The sequence below is a fragment of the Rhinopithecus bieti genome, unplaced genomic scaffold (assembly GCF_001698545.2).
Source record: "Rhinopithecus bieti isolate Rb0 unplaced genomic scaffold, ASM169854v2 scaffold_12928, whole genome shotgun sequence".
In the NCBI taxonomy this organism is placed as follows: Eukaryota; Metazoa; Chordata; class Mammalia; order Primates; family Cercopithecidae; genus Rhinopithecus; species Rhinopithecus bieti.
Window position 1 is genome coordinate 1,092,068 of NW_016807614.1, and position 26,688 is coordinate 1,118,755.

The 26,688-nt window shown below is 43.4% G+C and overlaps 2 protein-coding genes across 2 annotated transcripts in view; one reads left to right on the top strand and one right to left on the bottom strand.

Moving 5' to 3' along the window:
• DDX42 (DEAD-box helicase 42) overlaps window positions 1–15,841 on the bottom strand; it is a 46,050-nt gene extending 30,209 nt beyond the window's left edge. The window contains exons 1-2 of the mRNA XM_017882889.1: window positions 15,665–15,841; window positions 2,470–2,706 (exon numbers count right to left, since the gene is read on the bottom strand). Coding sequence (XP_017738378.1) covers window positions 2,470–2,690 — 221 coding nt within the window. The 5' untranslated portion in view covers window positions 2,691–2,706; window positions 15,665–15,841. The remainder of the gene's footprint in view (window positions 1–2,469; window positions 2,707–15,664) is intronic.
• A 410-nt stretch (window positions 15,842–16,251) lies between these two features.
• The window catches only part of CCDC47 (coiled-coil domain containing 47), a 29,681-nt gene continuing 19,244 nt past the window's right edge, over window positions 16,252–26,688 (top strand). The window contains exons 1-3 of the mRNA XM_017882899.1: window positions 16,252–16,608; window positions 24,538–24,820; window positions 26,192–26,299. Of these exons, the coding sequence (XP_017738388.1) occupies window positions 24,557–24,820; window positions 26,192–26,299 (372 nt within the window). The 5' untranslated portion in view covers window positions 16,252–16,608; window positions 24,538–24,556. The remainder of the gene's footprint in view (window positions 16,609–24,537; window positions 24,821–26,191; window positions 26,300–26,688) is intronic.

Sequence of the window (26,688 nt, forward strand, 5' to 3'; positions counted from 1 at the left end):
GAAAAAAAAAAAAAAAAAAAAGAGATAAAGTTTTGCTTGTCGCCCACGCTGGAGTGCAATGGCATAATCTCGGCTCCCTGCACCCTCCACCTTCTGGGTTCAAGCGATTCTCCTGCCTCGCCCTCCCTAGTAGCTGGGATCACAGGCACCTGCCACCATGCCTGGCTAATGTTTGTATTTTTAGTAGAGACAGGGGTTTCACAATGTTGGCCAGGCTGGTCTTGAACCCCTTATCTTACGTGATCTGCCCGCCTCAGCCTCCAAAGTGCTGAGATTACAGGCGAGAGCCATGGCGCACAGCCAAAAGGAAACTTAATGAAACATTAGAAATTCAGTTTATTCTTTATAACCCTTAATAAAAACTTGAGATATTCTTCTAAAGACCAAAAACCTCAGAAATTCTGGGCTATTTTCTGGGGACCAACAGAAAACTTCCAGAATTGAAAATAAATGCTTAGGCCAGGTGTGGTGGCTCACACCTCTAATCCCAGCACTTTGGGAGGCCAAGACAGGTGGATTACTCGACGTCAGGAGTTTGAGACCAGCCTAGCCAACATGGTGAAACCCTGTGTCTACTAAAAATACAAAATTAGCCAGGCATGGTGGCACATGCCTGTAATCCCAGCTACTTGGGAGGCTGAGGCAGGAGAATTGCTTGAACCCAGGAGGTGGGGATTGTAGTGAGCTGAGATTCTGCCACGACACTCCAGCCTGGGCGACAGAGCGAGACTCTGTCTCAAAAAACGAGGAAAAAAAAGAAAGTACATGCTCAATCCAAAATAATTTACGATACTACTTAAGTATTCAGAAACGACATTTTTAAAGGCTGCATAAGGTATCACTTTCTCTTTAACAAACATTCCAGAAAAGGATGTCAATACAGCTCTTTATAAACTAAACCAGTTTAGACTTTATCTCAAAATCAAATAGTAATATAACCAAATATTAGTTCAAATAAATAACTGCAGTTTAAAAAGTTAAAGCATTTCAAGTCTTCCTAGGAATTATTTTAAAAACTTAAACTGTTATGCTACACACACACACACACACACACACACACACACACAAATATACACACACTAATGTAATACTATATGTAACAATAATATAGACTAATATTGTTTTTGAGACAGCCTCGCCCTATCACCCAGGCTGCATTTGCAGCGGCGTGATCTCTGCACTCACTGCAACCTCCGCCATTCAGGTTCAAGCAATTCTCCTGCCTCAGCCTCCCAAGTAGCTGGCATTACAGGTGCACGCCACCACACCCAGTTAATTTTTGTGGTCTTTTTGTTTTTGAGATGGCGTCTTGCTCTGTCGCCCAGGCTGGAGTGCAGTGGCATGATCTCAACTCACACTGCAGCCTCTGCTTCCTGGGTTCCAGTGATTCTCCTGCCTCGGCCTCCCAAGTAGCTGGGATTATACGCACCGCCACCACACCCAGCTAATTTTTGTATTTTTAGTAGAGATAGGGTTTCGCCATGCTAGTCAGGCTGGTCTCAAATTCCTGACCTCAGGCGATCTGCGCGCCTCGGCCTTCCAAAGTGCTGGGATTACAGGCGTGAGCCACCACGCCTGGACCAATTTTCGTATTTTTAGTAGAGACGGGGTTTCACCATGTTGCCCAGGCTGGTCTCAAACTTCTGACCTCAAGTGATAGACCCACCTCGGCCTCCCAAAGTGCCGGGATTACAAACGTGAGCCACTGTGCCTTGTCTAAAATATATAGTACATATATTTATGCAAACTCCTTTATATAGTAACTGTTATGTACACTAATGTAGTAATAGCATATTCACACTATATACTATACGACGTAATATATATGCGTCAATATATAGCATACACATATACACATATTACTCATGCATATTCATTCATATAGTAGGTTTGTGGTTGGTTGTTTTCTTAGAGACAGTCTCCTTGTTCTGTCACCTAGGTTGGAGACCAATGGCGCCATCTTGGCTCAACGCAACCTGTGCCTCCCGGGTTCAAGCTATTCTCCTGCCTCAGCCTCCTCCTGAGTAGATGGGATTACAGGTGTGCACCACCACGCCTGGCTAATGTTTTGTATTTTTAGCAGAGACAGGGTTTTACCATATTGGCCAGGCTGTTCTCGAACTCGTGACGTCAGATGATTCATCTATCTCGTCCTCCCAGAGTGCTGGGATTACAGGTGTGAGCCACCATGCCTGGCCTGTTTCAATGGCTCCTAATACCACATTGAGCAACAGCCCAGTAGGACGTAACACCGAATGAGTAAAGGTATAAGTAACCCCACAGGTATTACACTCCTTACAAATGAGTAAACCCGATAATTTAACTTATTAGGAACCATGGAATTCAGCAAGACACATAACTTAAGAAGTCATTATTATTTGAGAAACAGTTTCTTTGCCTCAATTTCTGCTGATAGAATGAATATCTCGAAGCCCAAACTTTGCTACACTACCAGGAATTACCACTTACGCATTTTCTTCATCAAAGTTGGCCCGCTTAGATCCAATTTTGTAGAAAGAAGGAAGCTGTGGTGGAGCTGACTTTCCAAATCCAGAAGAAGAGCTGGTTGCCCCAAAGGCACTGTGGGACTGCTGTGGGAGTTTGGGTTCCTCCTTTTTCCCAGCACTGATGGCGAAACCTCCAAAGCCAAATCCTCGCTTAGTGCCAGGACCACCTTTATTCCAGTTCATGGTGCCAATGACTGACCTGTAAGGAATAAGATACACAAATATAAATTTAACTTTAAAAAGTGTATAGCCCCAAGGGCCAGGCGCAGTTGGTCACGCCTGTAATCCTTTGGGAGGCCAAGGCAGGTGGATCATGAGGTCAGGAGTTGGAGACCAGCCTGGCCAATATGGTGAAACCCCTTCTCTACTAAAAATACAAAAAATGGCCAGGCGTGGTGGCACACGCCTGTGGTCCCAGCTACTTGGGAGGCTGAGGCAGAAGAATCACTTGAATCCAAGAAGCGGAGGTTGCAGTGAGTTGAGATCGCTCCACTGCACTGCAGCACGGGCGACAGCGTCTCAAAAAAAAAAAAAGAAAAGAAAAGAAAAGGAAAAAAAAGTGTATAGGTGTATAGCCCCACTGAGTTGTCTGTCTCTTCCAACCTCCACCTAAAATTTTATTTTAAACTTTAGCTTCTCAATTAAAACTATAACATTGTAGTCAGGAGAGTGGCCCAGGCCAATAATGCCAACTACTTGGGAGGCTTAGGCAGGAGGACTACTTGAACCCAGGAGTTCCAGATTACACTGAGCTATGATCACGCCACTGCACTGAAGCCTGGGTGACAGAAAGAGACTGTCTCTTTTTATATTAAGAAAGAAAAGAAAAGAAAATCCCATCCATCTCGTTAAGAGAGATTCATTTCCAGCCCAGCTATTCAGGAAGCTGAGGCAGGGAAACTGCTTGAGCCCAGGAGTTCAAGGTTACAGTGTGCTATGATCCTGCCTGTGAATAGCCACTGTATTCCAGCCTGGGCAACACAGTGAAATCCTGTCTCTTAAAAAAACAAAACAAAACAAAACCACAAACGTTGACATTGTATTTCAGATACACCATGCTAGCCTCAACAAATGATTATATTTTCTAAAACACTGAAGGAATTGTTTTAATTTTATTGGGGACTCAATGTAAACCGGAATGCAGTATTTAATATTATCCCCTCCAAAAAGATTTTCCTGCTAATTAACATCTTATTAAGCTGACAAAAGTACTCATAAAAAAATATTTTGGGGAATCTGATATGTGCTAGGTCATTGGAGATATAAAAAGACTGAATATCTTCATCCTTATATGAAAGACTGAGGTGCTATCAGCCAAGACTCCCCAAAAACTAGAGGTTATCCTCTGGTAATCACATCTGGAAGAATCAAGGAATCAAAACTTAAAAGATCAGTTATTTGTAGACAGTATCTATGTATTCATGCCTGAAGGAAAGGTACTATGAACCATGTATTTATTGAACAAATGCCCAATAAAAACACTATCCAGGAAGAAACTATGATTCACTGACATGTTGCCTGAAGTATTCAGTTAGCCTGTGGTTAGGAATTACAAAGAAATTTCTTGTGTATTGATAAAATCACTTTACAAACAATACCTTACATTAGTCTTGGCTCCAAAAACCTTTTTCTTTTTTTTTTTTTAAAGGAACAGGGTCTTGTGATGTTGCCCAGGCTGGTCTCAAACTCCTAGCCTCAAGACCCCCTCTCGCCTCTGCCTCCCTAAGTGCTGGGATTACAAGCATGAGCCACTGTACCTGGCCCAAAAAACATTTTTTTTGTTTTTTGAGACAGTCTCAATCTGTCGCCCAGGCTGGAGTGCAGTGGCCCGATCTCGGCTCACTGCAACCTCTGTCTCCTGGGTTCTAGTGATTCTCATGCCTCAGCCTCCTGGGTAGCTGGGATTACAAGTGTGCACCACCACGTCCAGCTAATATTTTATATTTTTAGTAGAGATGGGGTTTCGCTATGCTGGCCAGCCTGGTCTGGAACTCCTGGCCTCAAGTGATATACCCGCCTCAGCCTCCCCAAGTGCTGGGATTACAGGCATGAGTCCCTTCACCCGGCCCCCAAAAACCCTTTTTAATGATACAATTTACCTAAGTTTTACAGAAAAGTAGAAAGCAAAAAAGAACAAAATTTAAAATTACCTGAAATTTCCTCTCCCAGATATGTAGTTTTGTTCTGTTTTTTGCTACTTCTATGCATATGTGTGTATGTACACACACACAAATTAAAAATTGAAACCATACTATACATACTATTTTAGTTACTGATTTCTTCACCTAACGATATACTGTGATATTGTCAATAGATATCTATTTCTTCACTACTTTACAGTGTAATACTAGTAACATAATGTTACAAAACACATCATTATAGCTACATCTTTGTGTATACCTTCAATTATTTCCTCAGGAACAAGTTTTAAAATGCAATTGCTCAAAGGAAAATGCATTCTGAGTTTAAAAAAATTTTTTTTGTGTGACAAGTTCTTGCTGTCACCCAGGATGCAGTACAGTGGTCTGATTGCAGCTCACTGCAGCCATGAACTCCTGGGCTCAAGGGATCCTCCCACCTCAGCCTCCTGACTAGCTGGGACTACAACATGAGCCACCATGCCTGGGTTTTTATTTTAATTTTTTGTGGTCTCACTATGTTGCCTAGGCTGGTCTCGAAATCCTGGCCTGAAGCAGTCCTCCTACCTCAGTCTCCCAAAGTGCTGAAATTAACAGACATGACCCACACCACCTTGCCTGGCCTAAACATTTTAATTACTACTTACATTTATGAAAAAGTATCCATTACACATTGAGTAAAATAAGAGCATAAAACAAGGTGGGTAGTATGATTTAATTTATGTAAAAACCATGAGTTACATATACAGAGATAGCTGACAGGCTGTTTATCACAATGTTTAACAGCAGTTATTTGATTTTTATTTTGTTTACCATTAGTAAGAAAAATTAAAATGTTTAATTTTAATTTCCACTAGCTTTAAAGCCAGGGTGGAAAAAAATTCCAAAAGCTGTTTATTATAGTAACATTGTTGAAGAGATCAGAAACACACTGTTCTATGCCCCTTGTCTACATACACTTTATAGGTTTTGTTCAACTGCTATTATACCCAGCACTTAGTTGTTTGCTTAGTATTAAGGGTTTTTTTGGTCTGTTTTTTGGGAGACAGAGTTTCACTCTGTCACCCAGGCTGGAGTGCAGGGGTACAATCTTGGCTCACTGCAACCTCTGCCTCCTTGGTTCAAGTGATTCTCTTGTCTCAGCCTCCCGAGTAGCTGGGATTACAGGCGTGTGCCACCAGGCTCAGCTAATTTTTTGTATTTTTAGCAGAGATGGGGTTTCGTTATGTTAGCCAGGATGGTCTTGAACTCCTGACCTCAATCAATCCACCCACCTTGGCCTCCCAAAGTGTTGGGATTACAGGCGTGAGCCACAGCGCCCAGCCTGCTTAGTATTAAACTTGAATTACACCACGTCAATCTCCACTTAGACCCTTAACTCCAGATAGAAACTGTCTTTACTCATTTTGGACCTCCTTCTCTAACAGTGAGAATGACTACGGTATGTATTTAGTAAGCACTAGTTTACTTGAACTCCATCTCCTGCTTTCTTTAGGAATCCCGTAAGGGGATTCCTTCAATCAGGGAATCAACATAATTCCAGTGCAATGAACTTTAGTAAGAATCTTTACAAGGAAGGGAATTTTAGCATCTGACATTTTTAAACTAATCTATAAGCCTATCTTTAAACTAATCTATAAGCCTATCTTTCCAAGAGCTGTTCCCAAGCAACAAAAATGATGGGTTCAAGTTTAATCTCATTTTTCCTAGTGTATACAACGTATAACAAGGAGCTAATGAGCCATAAGGATAAGAAGGCAGACAACGAAAGGATAGTGTAAAGACATTTTACATTCAGGTGGATTTTAAGAATCACACAATCTCCTAGCCGGAAAACTTTCAACTGTTTACTGAAAGGTTGCTGAGAAGGTCAGACAGTATACGAAGTACTAGGCATTCATACATGAAAGATACAGTCCCTGTTCTCAAGGAGTAGACAGTGTAGTCTGAGGCAGCTGAAAACAACATGATGCATTCTAACAGACGTACTACACAGAGTGCATTCACTGGTGGTCCATGAGTGGGAGCAAAGGCATAGAAGTGTTCTGAGAGATGATATGTTAAATTTTGAAATCTCAAGAGGCATTAGATCAAAGAAGCATTAAAGAAGGGCATTTTAGATGGAAGGATCTGTTACGTGCTACGACAGAGAACAGGAAGTAGTTCAGTGCAGCTAGAGTTCAGTAGGACATTTGGGAAATTTTCAGGACACATGTTCAGAAAGACAGGCAGGGCCAAGATGAATAGCTTAGAAGGCTATGCTAACGACGTACCATACAAAACTGTATTCTACCAGCTACAAGAAATTGTTAATTTTACACAGAAGAGGAATTTTCAGATCAGTGTTTTTGAAAGACAGAATGAGAGATACTCATGGTAGAGGCAAGGAAAGTAGTTAGGAGGCTGTTGCAGCAATGCAGGTATAAAGCAACAAAATTCTGAACTAAGAAAGCACCTGTGAGAAAGGAGAAATGGGGGATGGATCTGAGTTATTTATTTAGACATCTGAGGAAAGATCCATTAGGATTGTGTGATCAGTAATTGGTGTGGAAGCTAAGGAAGAAGAGTTTAGAATAACTTCAGAAGTTTCTGGCTTTAAAGATTGGTGAATTGTGGAGCCACTAATGGAGATGGAAAGCTAAAAGAGGAAGGCTTACAAAACCAGGTAGAAGGGAGTTCAGTACCTATGAGAGAGCTAAGTAGAGATGCCAAGTAGGGTCAGGAACTGCGGAGAGGGGTCTGGAGTGGAGCTACAGATTTGATGTAAGCCATTTGTATTTGAGGTTACTGATGTAAATAAGCTAGCAGAGAGACGATGCAGAGTGAGAAAAGAGGTTAGGACAATTCTTTCTTTTCTTCCCAAGATGGAGTCTTGCTCTGTTGCCCAGAGCTGAAGGGCAATGGCATGATCTTGGCTCACTGCAACCTCCGTCTCCCGGGTTCAAGCAATTCTCCTGCCTCAGTCTCCCGAGTAGCTGGGATTATAGGCACACACCACCATGCCCGGCTAATTTTTGTACTTTTAGTAGAGACAGGTTTCACCATGTTGGCCAGGCTGGTCTTGAAGTCCTGACCTCGTGATCCACTGCGCCCAGCTGGTAAGACAATTCTTTTTTTTTTTTTTGGGACGGAGTCTCGCTCCGTTGCCCAGGCTGGAGCGCAGTAGCACGATCTCGGCTCACTGCAAGCTCTGCCTCCTGGGTTCACTGTGTTAGCCAGAATGGTCTCGATCTCCTGGCCTCATGATCCGCCCGTCTCAGCATCCCAAAGTGCTAGGATTCAAGCGTGAGCCACCCCGCCCAGCCCGGTAAGACAATTCTTAATGTATATCACTATTTAGGAAAAGAGAAGCTTACATAGAAACTTCAGATGGAACAGGGATGGGGGAAGGGAAAAAAGAGAAGAGAGGGAAGGAAGGAAGGGGAGACAAGGAGGAGCACGGGTGAGGAGAGAGAAGCTCTATAGGCAGAAAACTAAAGAGAAGTCAGGTAAGTTAAGAACTAAAATGCGCTAGCACAGTGGCTCACACCTGTAATCCCATCACTTTGGGGAGGCCGAGGCGGGCGGATCACGAGGTCAGGAGATTGAGACCATCCTGGCCAACATGGTGAAATCTCGTCTCTACTAAAAATACAAAAAATTAGCTGGACATGGTGGCGGGCGCCTGTAGTCCCAACTACTCCGGAGCCTGAGGCAGGAGAATGGCGTGAACCCAGGAGGCGGAGCTTGCAGTGAGCCCAGATCGTGCCACTGTACTCCAACCTGGGCAAGAGTGCAAGACTGTCTCAAAAAAACAAAACAAAAAGAACGAAAATGCTTCTGTTGTATATGCAACCAAGAGTCATCGGTGAAAGCAGTTTCAATGGAGCAGTAGGGACAGGGCTGAGGAGTACCTGACTGGCAAGTAAGTGGTAGAAGATGAAGACTAGGTCAAGAGGAGTCAAAAGTACTTTGTAGGTTGTTTATCAATGAAAGGAAGGAGAAAGTGAAGCATTAACTACAGAAATTTTAGTTTTTAAAGAAATATATGTATGTTCATATGCTAAAGGGGAAAACCAGTAAAATCTGAAAACTGAAGATGCAAGATGACAGAAAAAAAATCATAGGATTTCCAGAGAAGACCAGACACAATCAAAACTTTTAACAGAAGTAATTCACTCTTCCCCCAAAACTGGAGAGGAGTGAAAATAATAAGTATGAATATAAATCAGCCCTACCAAATAATCAAAAGGTTCATATTACAAAAGCAGCAAATCAACTCCTGCCACAAACAGGCAGGCAGTGAGACCTTGGGCAGGTGATAGTTGCTTAACGGCTCTCAGACTTAGCAAGGTGCAAAAGCAATCCTTTCCCTAGCTCATCTAGAACACACAGCCCATTTCCCCTCAATTACTGACTCTAGGAAGACCAAGCAACTGTGCTTTCTATATACCCTGAGTAGAATGTTAGCTCCATGAAGGCATGGACTTTGCTCAATTTGTCCAGCACTATATCCTTGGTGTCTGTATAGTACTCAAAAACTTTTGCTGTATGAATAAATATCATGTATTCAGGCTCTCCAAAATTCATCCCAGTATTTGTGAAAACCATCTTTTATTACTACAAACCTTGTCATCTAGCTATCCACCCTTCCTGATTAAATCTAAGCCAGATCATCCTCAATGTATCATTACTTAGTCTCTTGAGAGCAGTTTTTCCTACTTTTTTTTTTTTGAGACAGAGTTTCGCTCTTGTTGCCCAGGCTGGAGTGCAATGGCGTAATCCTGGCTCACCGCAACCTCCGACTCCCGGGTTCAAGTGATTCTCCTGCCTCAGCCTCCCAAGTAGCTGGGATTACAGGCATGTGCCACCATGCCTGGTTAATTTTGTATTTTTAGTACAGATGGGGTTTCTCCATGTTGGTCAGGCTGGTCTCAAACTCCCAACCTCTGGTGATCTGCCAGCTTCGGCCTCCCAAAGTGCTGAGATTACAGGCGTGAGCCACTGTGCCAGGCAGTTTTTCCTACTATTAAACCATGTAGTGTTATGGCTACTGAACCTTGACAATCACAGAGGTTTGTGGGAGTACAGCTGATAGAAGAAGCAAAAGATAGCCACCCAAATTTCTACTTGGTTACTAAAAAAATAAAAGACTCAATCAAGTGCAGTGGCTTACGCCTATATTCCCAGTACTTTGGGAAGCAGGAGGATGGCTTGAGGCCAGTTTGAGATCAGCCTGGGCAACACAGCGAGACCCCATCTCTACAAAGAAAATAAAAAAGAAAAAAAAAGAGATACCTAGAATAGTCGAACTCAGACACACGAGTAGAAGAGTGGTTGCCAGGGGCTGGGAGGAGGGGAGAATAGGGTGTTATTGTTTAATGGGTACAGAATTTCAGTTTTACAAGATGGAAAGTGTTCTGTGGCTAGATGGTGGTTATAGTAGCAAAAGAACAAAATGAGGTGGGCACAGTGGCTCACAACTGCAATCCCAGCACTTTGGGAAGCCAAGGCAGGAGGATGGCTTCAGCTTAGGAGTTTGAGATCAGCCTGGACAACAATGCAAAACTTGGTTTCTACAAAAAATACAAAAATTACCCAGGTATGGTGGTGTGCACCAGTAGTCCCAGCTACTCGGGAGGTTGAGGTGGGAGGATGGTCTGAACCCAGGAGGCAGAGGTTGCAGTGAGCCGAGATCATGCCACTGCACTCCAGTCTGGGCGACAGAGCCAGACCCTCTCTGGAAGATAATTAATAATAATGGACATTAAGTACAATGCTGCTGACATGTCTTTTACTATAAAAAAAATAAAACCATGAAATGAGCACATGTATTTTTAGGTTATTTTAAACAAATTATGAGGGAGCAATAGGCTGTATAGGCTTCAGTCTCTAAAATACAAACACACAGGAGTTCGAGACCAGCCTGACCAACATGGTGAAACCCCATCTCTACTAAAAACACAAAAATTAGCTGGGCGTGGTGGTGGGCGCCTGTAATCCCAGTTACTTGGGAGGCTGAGGCAAGAGTATCACTTGAACCCAGGAGGTGGAGGTTGCAGTGAGCCAAGATCGCACCACTGTACTCCAGTGGGTGACAGAGTGAGACTCACTCTGGGTGACAGAGTGAGACTGCATCTCAAAAAACAAAACAAAACAAAAAACAAACAAACAAAAAAATACTTGGGAAAATTCAACTGTATTTTTGTATTTTTTCTCTTAAAAAATATTTCTTCATTTCCTGCTGGGGTGCCAAAAAATAAAATTTAAAAAAGAATCCCTTTGAAATACCTAATTTGAAAAGAATTAGCTGCATAATAGAGCCATAAACAAAGTTCACTGAGTATTTGCTTAAAAAAGAACAACCCTAAGTTGGTTCTTAGTAATAACATCCATTGTTTTATACTGATCAATAACCACTGATGATTTTGTTATGTACCTAGTACTATAAGGGACATCCCTCATGCATACCCGCCTTTCTATCTCCGCCTCCACTATTGCAATTATTTCCTAAAAAAACTTTCTGATTATTGGGAGGCCGAGACAGACGGATCACAAGGTCAGGAGATCAAGACCATCCTGGCCAACATGGTGAAATCCCGTCTCTACTAAAAACACAAAAATTAGCCAGGCGTGGTGGCACGCACCTGTAGTTCCAGTTACTCAGGAGGCTGAGGCAGGAGAATTGCTTGAACCCAGGACACGGAGGCTGCAGTGAGTCATGATCGCATCACTGCACTCCAGCCTGGGCAATAAGAGCAAGACCCTGTCTCAAAAAAAAAAAAAAAATCTTTCCATTATCAAACTCCCACAGCACTACCAGAGTGATCACCAAGTCAAAATATACTGAGTGCCTACTTTGTGCCAGTAACTGCTCTAAGGTGCTAAGGATACCATAATGGAATCAGACACAGTCACATTCAGAGTTTACAGTCTGGCCCAGGAGAAAGAAAAACTAAATCTTGTAATTCCAGGTAGCAAAAGTGCTATGAAAAGCAAGCAAGAGGGTAAGAGGCAAGCTATTACAGACTTAAGTCAGGCAAGGCCTCCCTGAGACGAATGACATTTGACAGGTAATACTCCCCCGACTACTGTCCCAAGAATGTCTGTTTTATTGGAAAAGTAATGGTGATGTACATCCAGATGCTTCATCTAAAACCAGCAAATCTTTCATAGTCTACGAGAAACGATTCTGTGTAGTAAAGCATAAAATGATGGAGTAATAGTGAGACACACAGTGAAAAGAGAAAAGCAAATTTTACATCCTTTGGTAGAGTAGCATAGTGTGTGTTAACACTGTGGAACTAGAAAAAGTCTCACAGAAGGGAGGTCAGTATTCAGATGCTTATAGAAAACCCTTTCCAGGTTCTTCCAGAACACACATTTCTGACTATGTCACTCTTCTCAGTTCCATAGCTCTCCACAGTTAATCATGCTGGAATGAGACCCTTCATTGTGGCATCAAACTACTTTACCATTTATATTTCCCAGGGTCTCTCCACAAGTATTCAGTTTTCCAAGAAAACAAGCATTCTAGTGAATCCTCTTCCTTCTACCTGGATCCTCTCCCCATCAAATCTCTTTCCTATAAACTATAAGTACATACAAAGTCCTGTCCTACAAAGCACATCTCAAATACAAACGCCTAAAGACATGAATATGATTTCCCCAAAGAAATGGCATCTCCTGGCCAGGCACGGTGACTCATGCCTGTAATCCCAGCACTTTGGGAGGTCGAGACGGGCAGATCATGAGGTCAGGAGATTGAGACCATCCTGGCTAACGTGGTGAAACCCCGACTCTACTAAAAATACAAAAAAATTAGCCGGGCGTGGTGGCAGCACCTGTAGTTCCAGCTACTGGGGAGGCTGAGGCAGGAGAATCACTTGAACCCGTGAGGCGGAGCTTGCAGTGAGCCGAGATCTCGCGCCACTGCACCCTAGCCTGGGCGACAGAGTGAGACTCCATCTCGGAAAAAAAAAAAAAAAGAAGAAATGGCATCTCCTTCCTCAACTCCCTTTCCAGTCCAACTCCATATTATAGGATTCATGGCTGAATAAACAGGCTTATTCACTTTTCTCTTACGTTTTCAATATTAGATATTCATTTATTCAATATGTAAAAGACTAAAGGAGATCTACAACTAGGCTCAGAAGAAATAGTCAAGATGGGATGAAGTCCTATTTGGTATGGTTCTAGGCACTAAATCCTATGGCTGGCTGGGTAAGGTGGCTCACACCTGTAATCCTCGCCCTTTGGGAGGCTGAAGTGGGAGGATCACTTATGGCCAGCTGTTTCAGACCAGCCTGGCCAACACAGCAAAACCCTGTCTTTACAAAAAAATTATAAAAGTTAGTCAGGCTTGGTGGCACACGCCTGTAGTCCTAGCTGCTCAGGAGGCTGAGGCAAGAGGATTGCTTGAACCCAGGAGTTCCAGGTTACAGTGAGCTGACTGGACCACTACACTCCAACCTGGGCAACACAGCAAGACACTATCTCTAAAACATAAATAAAATGTGGTGGTTTCATAGGAAATCTTAACAGAATAGTAAAGTAGCACAGGCTGTGTGTAAACTATCTTTGCTACTAACTTGATATGAACCTCAGGGAAGTTACTTAGCTTCTCTGGGTTCAGTTTCCTCCTCTATAAAATGGTGAGAGGCTGTGTGTGGTGGCTCATGCCTGTAATCCCAGTACTTTGGGAGGCTGAGGCAGGTGGATTACTTGAGCCCAGGAGTTTGAGACCAGCCTGAGCAACAGAGCCAAACACTATCTTAAAAAAAAAAAAAAAAAAAAAAGAAGATGAGACTATCACCTATCTCAAGGGTTGGTGTGAAAATTAAGTTCATACACAAAATGTACTTGTTCAATATGTCAGCTGCCATCTTGTTTTTCATTATATTATTATTTCTGAAGACCCAATTTCTTCATCGGTAAATTGAGACTATCAGACTTCTTTCAACTCAGGTATTTCACACATAAGTGTCACAATAACACTGAAGATGTCAGAGATCACCATGAGCTAACAAGCAGGGGTAAGCGTCATAAAAGAGCCAGAAGCCAGGCTAGGCACAGAAAGATGCAAGCTGGGTGGAGACGTGCAGAGGATGACATTCTAGGGAGAAAGACTGAACTAGCGAAGGCTAGGAAGTGAGAATAAATGTGGAACACGCTTATAAAGGAAGACGATTTAGCTAGTTTGTGTTTTTGGCAATGGTGGAAAATAAGATATGATCTAAATGACTTTAAATATAGTGGACTAAAAACAACTGATTATATAAACCACATTACTGTATCACTTGCATTTTTGGAGGTGGAAGAAAGAGTTCTAGTGACAGTGATTAGCATCTACTCTACATAATACCTTGAGAGTATCTCACACACTATATACAGGTCAGTTCTTTAATGAGAATCCATATAAAAACTCAAGAACGTAATCACATTCTTCTAAACCAAATGTAAGTAAATGCTAGGTTATGGTTATTTTAGAAGCATCCCTTCTCGTCAGCTTAAAGCAACTAAGAGCTGATGATTATATGACTATCAATGCAACAAAACAAATTTAAATAACTGCACTCCTCTCTTATATTAAATTATTACAATATAAATCGGATATTATCATTCCTCTGATCGAAACCCTCAGATCCTTCCTAAGTAACAGCCTAAAAGGCTGTGGTTGTTCCGCTCACTCCCTTCCCCCAATTCTTCCCAGACCTTATCTCCTAATACTCCCTCAGCTCACAGTGCTCCAAACGCACTGGTCTTCACACTCTTAACGGGCCAGTTTTGTCCTTCTCAAGGCCTTTATATTTGTTACTCTCTAGCTTGGAACGTTCCTTTCCCCAGATAAACATAGGCTCACTCCTCCTTCTAGTCCGCTTAAACATAAGCTTGTCTGAACGGACTTCCCTGACCACTTTATTGCAAATTCCAACAACACCTCCCCAACCCCCTTTCCGGCTTTCTTTTTCCTAAGGTACTGATCATCTTCTAACATTCAGTATAATTTATGTATTTGTTTGCCTCTCCTTGCGCTACTAGAAAGTTAAGTTTCACAAAGGCAGGGGTCTAACACCTATCCCTATCACCTAGAACGGCGCTAGAGAATAGGCACCAATAAAAATATCCCTTGAATGAATAAACTGTACATTAGGCATTGTGTAAATGCCTCTTCCAGGTACAAAAAGACACATTTTCTTTTCCCAGCTGTCAAAGTCTAAATGTTAATTTTTGTACGAAACACTCACTGCTCACCTCCTATGTGCCAGAACTGAGCCAGGCCCTGCAAAGTGACTTAAGACATAGTCCCTGCCTTTTAGGAAGTCCTGGGTGTGTATATGAGGGAGGACAGACATAGAAACATCATTCACAAAAAGAATATACAGGAAATTGGATAACTGCCTATAGGAGTGTAGGCAACACTCCTATTATTATATTCAATTCCCCAAAACTCTCGAGAGCTTCTCCTATGTTTCTGATGCATATGTTTGCAACTCCACATAAATTATTTATTCACATCAGACAGGCTTTCCAGTAGGCCGCAAAAAAGTTTGTGTGACTACAGTGATGCTAATAATCGACCTACTCAAGGCTGCACAAAGATCATCGCTTATATCTTTTCACTCCTCTCATTTGGCAGCTTTTGCCTATCAGGACCCCAAATTCGGAAGCCTGCATCTCCCAAGCGCTGCCTCCTTGGGCCAGAATTCTCCCCGCGCTATCCCTGCCTCGGAGCCCGGCACCCTGCAAATCCCTTTCCTAGGCGAGCGGGCGCCGCCTCCGGAAAGCCGCCAACTGGGCCTCGGTAAGACTTGCGAGGGAAGCGGGAGCTGTGGGAGGGCGACGCGGCTAGGAAGGAACCCTCGAGGCCTCTGCCCGCACTCCCACCCCTTCCCAGCACCCCGGCCGCCGGTGCCCCGAGGCTCTGCCGACTCTTTGTTAAAGCGAGGCCGTGGTTCCTCCGCCCTCGCTAGGCCCAGCAGTTGCCTCCAGTGCCCCCAAGGACTAGCGGCCCTGCGTCCAAAACCCCCACGCACAAACCTGCTGCTATGGCTGCAGCCGCAGCTGCTACCACCGCCGGCACGGAGAGAATCCCGCGGCCCAAAGTACGCGCTGTCCCAGCCAGGTCCCGCTGCGCTCCTTCCTCTCCGCCCCCTTCGCCGCCACCGCCGCCGCCGCCACCGCCTCACGGCCCGTTGCTGAAGGGGGGAGGGGAACAAAAATCCGACATGCGCAGTGAGGAGTGCGCGGGCCGAAGGGCGGGGCCGGGGCTACGACTCCCGGAAGGCGCCTGACCTCAAAGCTCCAGAACGCCTCACAGGCTCCTCAGATACTCTAACAGGAAACTGCTAGTTGGGTGGACAGAGTTCATGACCCGTCTAGAAAGTGGGTCTGGGAATGAAGAAAAAGTGGCGTCAGGGGGCTGGTCAAAAAATCCCAAGAGAAAACGGGTTGGGCAGAAACCACATTTACATGAACATGCCTATCATTTAAACTCTGGTCCGTTGCAAATACTACTACAGCTACACTCTTGCCTTTGGCCACGTGGTCCCGCACAGCATGGCCACCTTTAGCTTCCGGAGCACCGGTTCCGTGTGACGTCAACTTGACGGAACCCTACGGAGGAGGATTGGTATAGGCGAGGGCAGTTCCGGCCCAGGGGCGGGGATTATGTAATTTTCCCAGAAGCCACACCTCGCCTCAGCTAGGCGGGGAAGAGGGAGGTCTCGCGCTGTCCCTGGTGTTGCGTCCCGCCCCGCACACTGCGCGCAGGCGCTGACGCGCCGCTCGCATTCTACGTAACAGACGGCGGAGGCTAAGTGAAGAGAGGGGCGGCGTGACTGAGCTATGGTTCTGGCTGTGTCCTAGAGGCATCCAGGGCAGTAAAACAGCTGCGATCGCGGAGGCTGCGGCCAGGCCGAGAGGCAGGCGGGGCAGGGGTGGCGGACGCAGGGCGCTGGGCCGGGTTTCGGCCTTGGCCACAGGTAAGGAGCGGGCCAGGACGCGCTTGTCGGCGGGGCCGGGCCAGGCCGAGCGGTGACTCCGAGTTGCTTGGCCTGTAGCCTGGTCCGGTTGAGATAATTGTAATGGTTTAGGGGAACTTTCCCACGGAGCTGTGAGCAAATGATAGCCAGAAGGGCAGAGTTAGAGGAAATGTACAGTGTGTGCCGCAGGATGACATTAGGATGTATTGATTCTCTTGGGTGGGGAGAAACTAGGCGAGGGGGTTTAGTAGAAGCAAAAACCTCTGTGGCCAGTCTCCTCTGGAGGTTTCTAGCATGAAACGTGTTTGTATCCAACACGTATAAGGAGACAGAGGAAAGTCTGCATGATTTCCAGAATACTCGTTCTGGCCGTTGTCAGGCCTAATCTAAAATGACAACAAGGAATAATGGCCTCACTCAGTCCTCTTCCCTCAAGTCTGGACTCAGTCGCTGAGGAACTATTGGATGAGCTTGCAGAAAATAATCAAACCAGACTTGTCAGTGCTTGTGTGAATTTTCCTTGGTCCTGTGTTGCTTGCTTCAGGAGTCATAGAGGCTGGGTGGCCTGGCAAGAACTTGTGCATTTGAGAACTGAGTTAACAGGTGCAGCAGAGACTTCTAAGGGGGAAGGCCAAGGTAAAAATGTCTTGGATGATTGTGACCTAAATAACCTTGAAGGATCTCCATTGTAGTGCTGAGTTATCTCAGAAGTGTTTCTATGGTGTGAATATTCTTTTTTTTTTTTTTTTTTTTTGAGACGGAGTCTCGCTCTGTCGCCCGGGCTGGAGTGCAGTGGCCGGATCTCAGCTCACTGCAAGCTCTGCCTCCTGAGTTTACGCCATTCTCCTGCCTCAGCCTCCCGAGTAGCTGGGACTACAGGCGCCCGCCACCTCGCCCGGCTAGTTTTTTGTATTTTTTAGTAGAGACGGGGTTTCACCGTGTTAGCCAGGATGGTCTCGATCTCCTGACCTCGTGATCCGCCCGTCTCGGCCTCCCAAAGTGCTGGGATTACAGGCTTGAGCCACCGCGCCCGGCCCATGGTGTGAATATTCTAAGTGGAAATTCGATTTGAAATGATCAGATCTTTTGGTAGGCTGTTAATCGAGTTGACTGTTCCGGTGTTAACTTTTAGTTACTTATATTTGAAAAAAAAGTTTTAAGAGTAGGATTTGAAAAGGAGGCCGGGCGCTGTGACTCACGGCTGTAATTCCTGCACTTTGGGAGGCCGAGGCGAGCGGATCACGACGAGGTCAGGAGATCGAGACCATCCTGGCTAACACAGTGAAACCCCGTCTCAACTAAAAATACAAAAAAATTAGCCGGACGTGGTGGTGGGCGCCTGTAGTCCCAGCTACTTGGGAGGCTGAGGCAGAGAATGGCGTGAACCCGGGAGGCGGAGCTTGCAGTGAGCCGAGATGGTGCCACTGCACTCCAGCCTGGGCGACAGAGCGAGACTCCGTCGAAAAAAAGAAAAGAAAAGGAAAACACTGACGATGAAGTATTTTAACTTAAAGGGTGTTCATCATGCACCGTGAAAGAAAGAAACAGGAACTAATATTTACTGAGAGCCTTATATGTGCCAGGCAGTGTATTAAAACTTCCTACATATCTCCTGTAATACCCACTGCAGCCCTAAGAGGCAAGTGGCAAATGGTATCCCTTTTTTGTATGTGGAGAACAGGGAATTTTAAGTAATTAGGCTAAGGTCATATTGCTGGTAAATGGTAGAACTGACATTTTCTTTTATTATTTATTTATTTTTTTGAGACAGAGCCTCGCCCTGTTGCCCAGGCTGGAGTGCAGTGGTGCAATCTTGGCTCATTACAACCTCCATCTCTCGGGTTCAAGCGATTCTCCTGCCTCAGCCTCCCGAGTAGCTGGGATTACAGGTGTCTGCCACCACACCCAGCTAATTTTCATATTTTTAGTAGAGGTGGGGTTTCACTATGTTGGCCAAGCTGGTCTCGAGCTCCTGACCTCAAATGATCCACCCACCTCAGCCTCCCAAAGTGCTGGGATTACAGGCGTGGACCACCATGCCCAGCCTACAGCTGACATTTTAAACAAATTCTAATTCCACCAAAGTGTGTTCTCTTTTTCCATATTTCTTCCACTTTTGACCAAATATTACAACATGAGAACTAGAGGGAAATTCTAGAAAAAGTAGAAGAGAAACTTTAACAGGTAGTAATTTAGAGGACTGAAGACCCTTAGGTCTGGTGGAAGTGGAAAATATACATTCCAGAGTTTTAAAACATTCATTAGTAACTAAAGATGGTTAAAGGAAGCTAGGGATGTTTAGAGACACATCCCAAACCTCTTTGAGGTTGGCATTGACAAAGTGGCATGCTTTTCCATAGAATGTCCCTTGATACTAACCTGAAGGATCAACTAGTATAGAAAGGATGTTTAGTCCTCCCTGGATATCTGTGGGGGATTGGTTCCAGGATCCCTTGAGAATACCAAAATCCATGGATACTCAAGTCCCTTATATAAAATGGTGTAGTATTTACATATAACCTATGCATCTCCTACCGTATACTTTAATTATCTCTAGATTACTTATAATACCTAATTTAATTGTATTTTTTTAAATTGTTCTTCCCTCCAAATATGTTCAATCTGTGGTTGGTTGAACCCACAGATGTGGAACCCGTGGATAGGGCCTACTGTCCTGTTGACCTAACCTTTATGGCATTTCTCAAAATCTTTTGTACCTTTCAAATTTTGTGAACTTTAATTCTTTAATTCTAAGAACATTTAATTTCTTTCTTTTTTTTTTGGAGACAGAGTCTCGCTGTGTCACCCAGACTGGAGTGCAGTGGCGTGATCTCGGCTCACTGCAATCTCTGCCTTCGGAGTTTAAGCAATTTTCCTGCCTCAGCCTCCCAAGTAACTGGGATTACAGGTGTGCACCACCATGCCCAGCTAATTTTTTGGTATTTTTAGTCAAGATGGGATTTCACCATGTTGGCCAGGCTGGTCTCGAACTCCTGACCTCCAGTGATCTGCCCGTATTGGCCTCCCAAAGTGCTGGGATTATAGGTGTGAGCCACTGCGCCCAGCCTTTAAGAGCATTTAATTGCATTTAATTTCTTGAGCATCCATGGATTGCAAGGCATTGGACAATAACCTTTGATATTAAACTGATTTCTTTAAGAAGTTTCAGTGCTGTAAATGAGATTTAGAAATACTCTCCGTCCCAGAGCACCTTCAAAGAGTAGTACATATTTCCCTTTGCCATACTCTCACCTCTGTTAGTACTCAACTCACTGCATTATGGCTTCCATCCTTACCACTTCCCAGCAGTTGCCAGTAATGATTTCATCATGACCTGGCCCCTGAGGGCCTTTCCAGCCTTCTTTCTCCCACTTGAGTCTACAAACCCAATGCTCTATCATACCAGGCTCCTAAAATATGCCATTTCAGGCCTCCATGCCACACCTGTTCCTCAGTCTGCAATGCCTCTTCTCGAGTGACAAAAGTACACTACAGAAAAAAAAAAAAAATTAGGCTGAGCACAGTGGCTCATCCCTGTAATCCCAGCACTTTGGGAGGCCGAGGCAGGCAAATCACCTGAGGTCAGGAGTTCGAGACCAGCCTGGCCAACATGGTGAAACCCCATCTCTACTTAAACTACAAAAAAATTAGCTGGGCATAGTGGTGGGTACCTATAATCCCAGCTACTCAGGAGGCTGAGACAGAAGAATCGCTTGAACCCAGGAGAGAGAGGTTGCAGTGACCCAAGATCACACCACTAGACTCCAACCTGGGCTACAGAGCGAGACTCTGCCTCCAAAAAAGAAGTAAAATATGAAGAAAAATAAAGACAAAATACCCACAATTCTACTATATAAGCTAACTACTATTTGTGTGTAAATGTATGTTTTTCTAAACCAAACTTGTCCAACTCATGGCCTGCAGGCCGCATGTGACCCAGTACAGCTTTGAAAGTGGCCTAACACAAATTTGCAAACTTTGTTAAAACATTATGAGAAATTTTTTAGCTTATCGGCTATTATTAGTGTTAGGGTGTTTTATGTGTGGCCCAAGACAATTACTCTTCTTCCCATGTGGCTCAGGGAAACCAAAAAATTGGACACCCCTGTTAAACTTTTTTGTTTTGTTTTGTTTTCTTTTTTTTTTTTTTTTTTTTTTTTTTTTTTTGAGATGGAGTTTCACTCTTGTTGCCCAGGCTGGACTGCAATGGCACTGCCTTGGCTCACTACAACCTCCACCTCCTGATTCAAGCGATCCTCCTGCCTCAGTCTCCCAAGTAGCCGGGATTACAGGCGCCTGCCACCATGCCCGGCTAATTTTTGTATTTTTGGTAGAGATGAGTTTTCACCATGTTGGTCAGGCTGGCCTCAAACTCCTGACCTCAGGTGATCTGCCCACCTTGGCCTCCGAAAGTGCTGGGATTATAGGTGTGAGTCATCACACCCAGCCAAACCTTTTTCTTTATGTGCATTTGCTTCTAAAAGAATCTGGGTTTCACCTTCATTTGTAACATTTTTTTTTTTTTCTTTTAGACAGGGCCTTGCTCTGTTGCCCAGGTTGTAGTGCAGTGGTGCAGTCATGGCTCACTGAAGCCTCAACCTCCTGGGCTCAGGTGATTCTCCCACCTCAGCCACTAGAATAGCTGGACTACAGGTGCATACCACCAGACTTGACTAATTTATTTATTTATTTTTGAGACAGAGTCTCCCTATGTCACCCGGGCTAGAGTGCAGTGGTGCGATCTCAGCTCACAGCAACCTCTGCCTCCCAGGTTCAAGTGATTCTCATCAACCTCCCAAATAGTTGGGATTACAGGTGTGCGCTACCACGCTGGCTAATTTTTGAAGTATTTTTAGTAGAGGCAGGGTTTTACCATGTTGGCCAGGCTCGTCTCTAACTCCTGACCTCAAGTGATCTGCCTACCTCGGCCTCCCAAACTGCTGGGATTATAGGAATGAGCGTGAGACTTGGCTAATTTAAAACATTTTTTTTGTAGTGAAGAAGTCTCACTATGTTGCCCAGGCTGTGTAACAAATTTTTTTTTTAATTACTTTGAGGTTTTTCTTTTGTTATTTGTGTTTTGTTTTGAGGCACGTTTCACTGTTACCCAGGCTGGAATGCATTAGCATGATGACAGTTCACTGCAGCCTCCGCCTTGAGAGCTCAAGCGATTTTCTCACCTCATTCCTCGAGTAGCTGGGACTACAGGCACATGCCACCAAACCCAGCTAATTTTTCTATTTTGTTTGTAGGGGTGGGTTTTTGTCATGTTGCCAAGGCTGGTCTCCAACTCCTGTGCTCAAGCAATCCACTCTCCCCAATCTCCCACAGTGCTGGGATTACAGGGGAGAGCCACCACCCTGTGTAACAATTTTTAATGGACAACAGTAGCTTTGGTTTTTATACATCCATAGTTTAATCAAAGAGTTTAACCAAATTTCACCATCATAAATCATATTGTAGCACATGTCCTTGAAACTGAATTCCTGTGCAAATTTATTTTCAATTCGGGAATTGTGCTTTATCTTGGCATAGTATCTACTGTGGCGATATGCTTTAGTGAAGGTACATTTAATTACAGTAGGATCATTGTGAAAAGCAGTGAATGCCAAAGGAGTTTTTATATTACTTTTGCAATAATTGGTTAGCCTTTGATGATTATTGAATCCTTATATGTAACAAAAGTTCTCTTTTAGAAAGATGCTGGTGGTTTTTGGGGAGGAAAAGTAGGGAGTGGGGAGATCATTAAGACAATACCATTTAGAATAATATGGTGGCTCTTCAGCAGGTGGGGGTAACTTGGATTGTAGTGGCTGTGGGAATCAAAGAAGGAAACACCAGGATTTGATGGCTGATAGATTTCAAAGGAAAAAGAAGGCAAAACATTAGATATCTTGTTCTTTTCAACAAGCAAGACTGGAAAAATGTGATTGATATTAATATACAAATAGAGAAATTCAGATAACTGATGATTTTGAGATGACTATAGTCAGGGATAGGGTCAGCCTGAGGGGAGGCCTGTGAAGTAAGAATGGTCTTTATATTTTTTTAAAGTTTTTTTTTAAAAAAGAAGAATAGGCCGGGTGCGGTGGCTCAAGCCTGTAATCCCAGCACTTTGGGAGGCCGAGACGGGCGGATCACGAGGTCAGGAGATCGAGACCATCCTGGCTAACACAGTGAAACCCTGTCTCTACTAAAAAATACAAAAAAACTAGCCAGACGAGGTGGCGGGCGCCTGTAGTCCCAGCTACTCTGGAGGCTGAGGCAGGAGAATGGCGTGAACCCAGGAGGCGGAGTTTGCAGTGAGCTGAGATCCGGCCACGGCACTCCAACCTGGGCGACAGAGCGAGACTCCATCTCAAAATAAATAAATAAATAAAAAATAAAAAGAAGAATATGCAGCAGAGACCAGTATGTACCCCATAAAGCCTAAATATTTACTATCTTACTAGATACACGAAAAGTTTGTAGGACATCAAAACAGATATATCTTCAAGGTTAAGTGAGTTATGACATAGGACTGGTGTTTAGATGAGGGACAGGACCGGAAATACAGCCTAAATGGGTTTGATGGTTGAAATATACTTTTCAAATTTCAGCTCAAATGGTCTCCCCTCTTTCTTTTGTGAAGCCTTACCTATTTGGTAAAATGGTTACATTGTCCTCTGTGTTTTCATATAATTGGGCACATATTTTGTCACATATATGATATCATTATATTTGTTAATACAGAAGCTTTTTTCATATATTAGAAAACTTAATGTTCTTCAAAAAGCGATAAAACGATATATTGAATTCCATCATAAACACTAGGAACAATTGGTTAGCAAAAAATTACTGCTTCTAAGCAAGTTATATGAAAGCACAGCCACCTACCTACATTTGAGAAGCAGCCTGAGAAGTGGTTCATAGCATGGATTCTGGAGGCAAAACTCCGGGATCAAATCACAGCTCTTTGTCACTTGGTAGTTGTACTACTCAACATCTCTCTGCCCCATTTTCCTTATCAGTGAAATGGGGATGTTAATATTGCAGCTTTCCTAAGAGCGTTCTTATGAGGATTAAATTAGTTGCTTTTTGTAAAGTCTTTAGAACAGTGTCTAGCACGTAGTGATTTAAGTGTTTGCTCTTATGATAATTTGTTCATGCATGAATACAAATCAATCTAAGGGTGAATGGCCTTTTTATTCATGGATTATTCTTGTTACCACTAACAGATAAATAGCTACATCTTACTCCTTCATTTTTACCTCCTTCTCATTTTCTATAGAAAACTTTTTAATAGGCCCTCAAAAAATGCTTATTGAATACTCTATGTCAGTGGACAGAGAGTTTTAGAAAACCCAACCTAAAGAAATTAAATGACTTGGGCTGGGCGCAGTGGCTCACACCTGTAATCCCAGCACTTTGGGAGGCCACAGCAGGTGGATCACCCAGGAGTTCACAACCAGCCTGGCCAACATGGTGAAACCCCATCTCTACTAAAAATATAAAAGTTAGCCTGGTGTGGTGGTGCGTACCTATAATCCCAGCTACTCAGGAGGCTGAGGCAGGAGAATCGATTGAACCCAGAAGGCAGAGGTTGCAGTGAGCTGAGATCACACCATTGTGCTCCAGCCTGGGTGACAGGAGCAAAACTTCATCTCAAAAAAAAAAAAAAAAAAAGAAATTAAATAAATGACTTGATGATTTGTTGAAGATTTTACAGATATCTAGTGCCAGGATCCAGACGAGAACCCAAGCCTCTTGAGTTGTTCTTTATATAATGTGATCTGAATCTAATAGTTGTTCTTTATATAATGTGATCTGAATCTAATAGTACTGAATAAGAGAAAAGTAGGAGAGGTTTATAGATTTTTACTGTTTATAAAATCTGATCAGTATGTATAGAATGGCAATCCATTTTGGGGTTCTCTTTTTTTTTTTAAGCTTTTTTTCTCAAGGTGCAATGAAAGCCTTCCACACTTTCTGTGTTGTCCTTCTGGTGTTTGGGAGTGTCTCTGAAGCCAAGTTTGATGATTTTGAGGATGAGGAGGACATAGTAGAGTACGATGATAATGACTTCGCTGAATTTGAGGATGTCATGGAAGACTCTGTTACTGAATCTCCTCAACGGGTCATAACCACTGAAGATGATGAAGATGAGACCACTGTGGAGTTGGAAGGGCAGGATGAAAACCAAGAAGGAGATTTTGAAGATGCAGATACCCAGGTGAGGTTCTTTTTATTGCTTTCTTGGAAAAATTTGTAACTAGCACTTTTCCCAAACTTTAAAATTAATCCTCATGGCCAGATGCAGTGGCTCACGCCTGTAATCCCAGCACTTTGGGAGGCTGAGGCGGGCGGATCACGAGACCAGGAGATCAAGACCATCCTGGCTAACACGGTGAAACCCCATCTCTACTAAAAATACAAAAAAATCAGCTGGGCATAGTGGTGGGCACCTATAGTCCCAGCTACTGGGGAGGCTGAGGCAGGAGAATGGCATGAACCCAGGAGGCACAGCTTGCAGTGAGCCGAGATCGTGCCACTGCACTCCAGCCTGGGTGACAGAGCGATACTCTGTCTCAAAAAAAAAAAAATTAATACTCAGGCTCAGGAGACCTTTACTGTCTGGAATCTTCATTTTCATTCACTAGGTAGAACTCTTTTAAATGTTTTGTGGTAAGTTTCCACCTTTTACATTAACAGAATGAATTGTGTTCTTCTATTGAAACCCCAACTGGAGGAGGGGTTAGAGAATAGATACTGTTTGTGGATGAGAATTGTATTATTTAGAACTTTAGAATTGGCTAGGCATGGTGGCTCATGCCTGTAATCCCAGCACTTTGGGAGGCCGAGGCGGGCAGATCACCTGAGATCAGGAGTTTGAGAGCAGCCTGGCCAACATGGTGAAACCCTGTCTCTACTAAAAATACAAAAATTAGCTGGGCGTGGTGGTGCGTGCCTGTAATGCCAGCTACTTGGGAGGCTGAGCCAGAAGAAACACTGGAACCTGGGAGTTAAAAGTTGCAGTGAGCTGAGATCGAGCCACTGCACTTCAGCCTAGGTGACAGAGCAAGACCTTATCAAAAGAGAGAAAGAGAGAAAGAACTTTGCCATCAAAAGCATGGGGAGTCATCATTTTGGTGTTTTGGGTGCCCCCCATCTTTATTGAGATATAACTGACAAAAATTGTATATATTTAAGGTGCACAACATAGAGTTTTGGTATACCTATACATGCAATGTGAAGTGCTTACCACAATCAAGCTAATTAACATAGTTGTCTCCGTGTGTGTGTGTGTGTGTGTGTGTGTGTGTGTGTGTGTGTTGAGATTACTTAAGATCTATTCTCTTAGTAGACTTCAAGTCTGTAATATATTATTATTAACTGTAGTCACCATGCTGTACATTAGGTCTCCAGAACTTTCTCATTTTAAGCTGAAATTTGTACCCAATTGTTTTGTTAAAAACATGTAACATCTGTGTTCTATGCTTGCTGCTTACACGTTCTGTTTTCCTCAACAAATGTTGCCAACAAAATGAGACACAGTTGCTGGTGACATTTGTAGAGGAAAACAGATGATGCCTCATTTTTGTAGGAGGGAGATACGGAGAGTGAACCATATGATGATGAAGAATTTGAAGGTTATGAAGACAAACCAGATACTTCTTCTAGCAAAAATAAAGACCCAATAACAATTGTTGATGTAGGTATCCAGGATTCTGAATTCCCAACTAAACAACAAAATGTCTTGTCATTAATCCCAGAAATAGAATTAATGATGTATAACTGGTATTAATGCAATAGTGGGAACTAAGAAAGAGCTTGACATCAGTTGTTCTGATAAAAATCACCACCTACAGAAGCAACCCCTGTTTATCATTCTAGCACTTCTAGTTTTACTTATCAATGAATAAGTAAAATTTATTCCTTGATGACGTACAGTACATTGAATTTATTTGGGGGATTAAGGACCAAGTGTAATACAAAGGGCTTTCCAGCTTTTCATCCCAGTTGATTGTCCTTATATTTCCTTAAAGAATCTTTTATAAAGCTAGCCTAGAAAAGTAAAATGGACCTATTTTTCAAAGTATA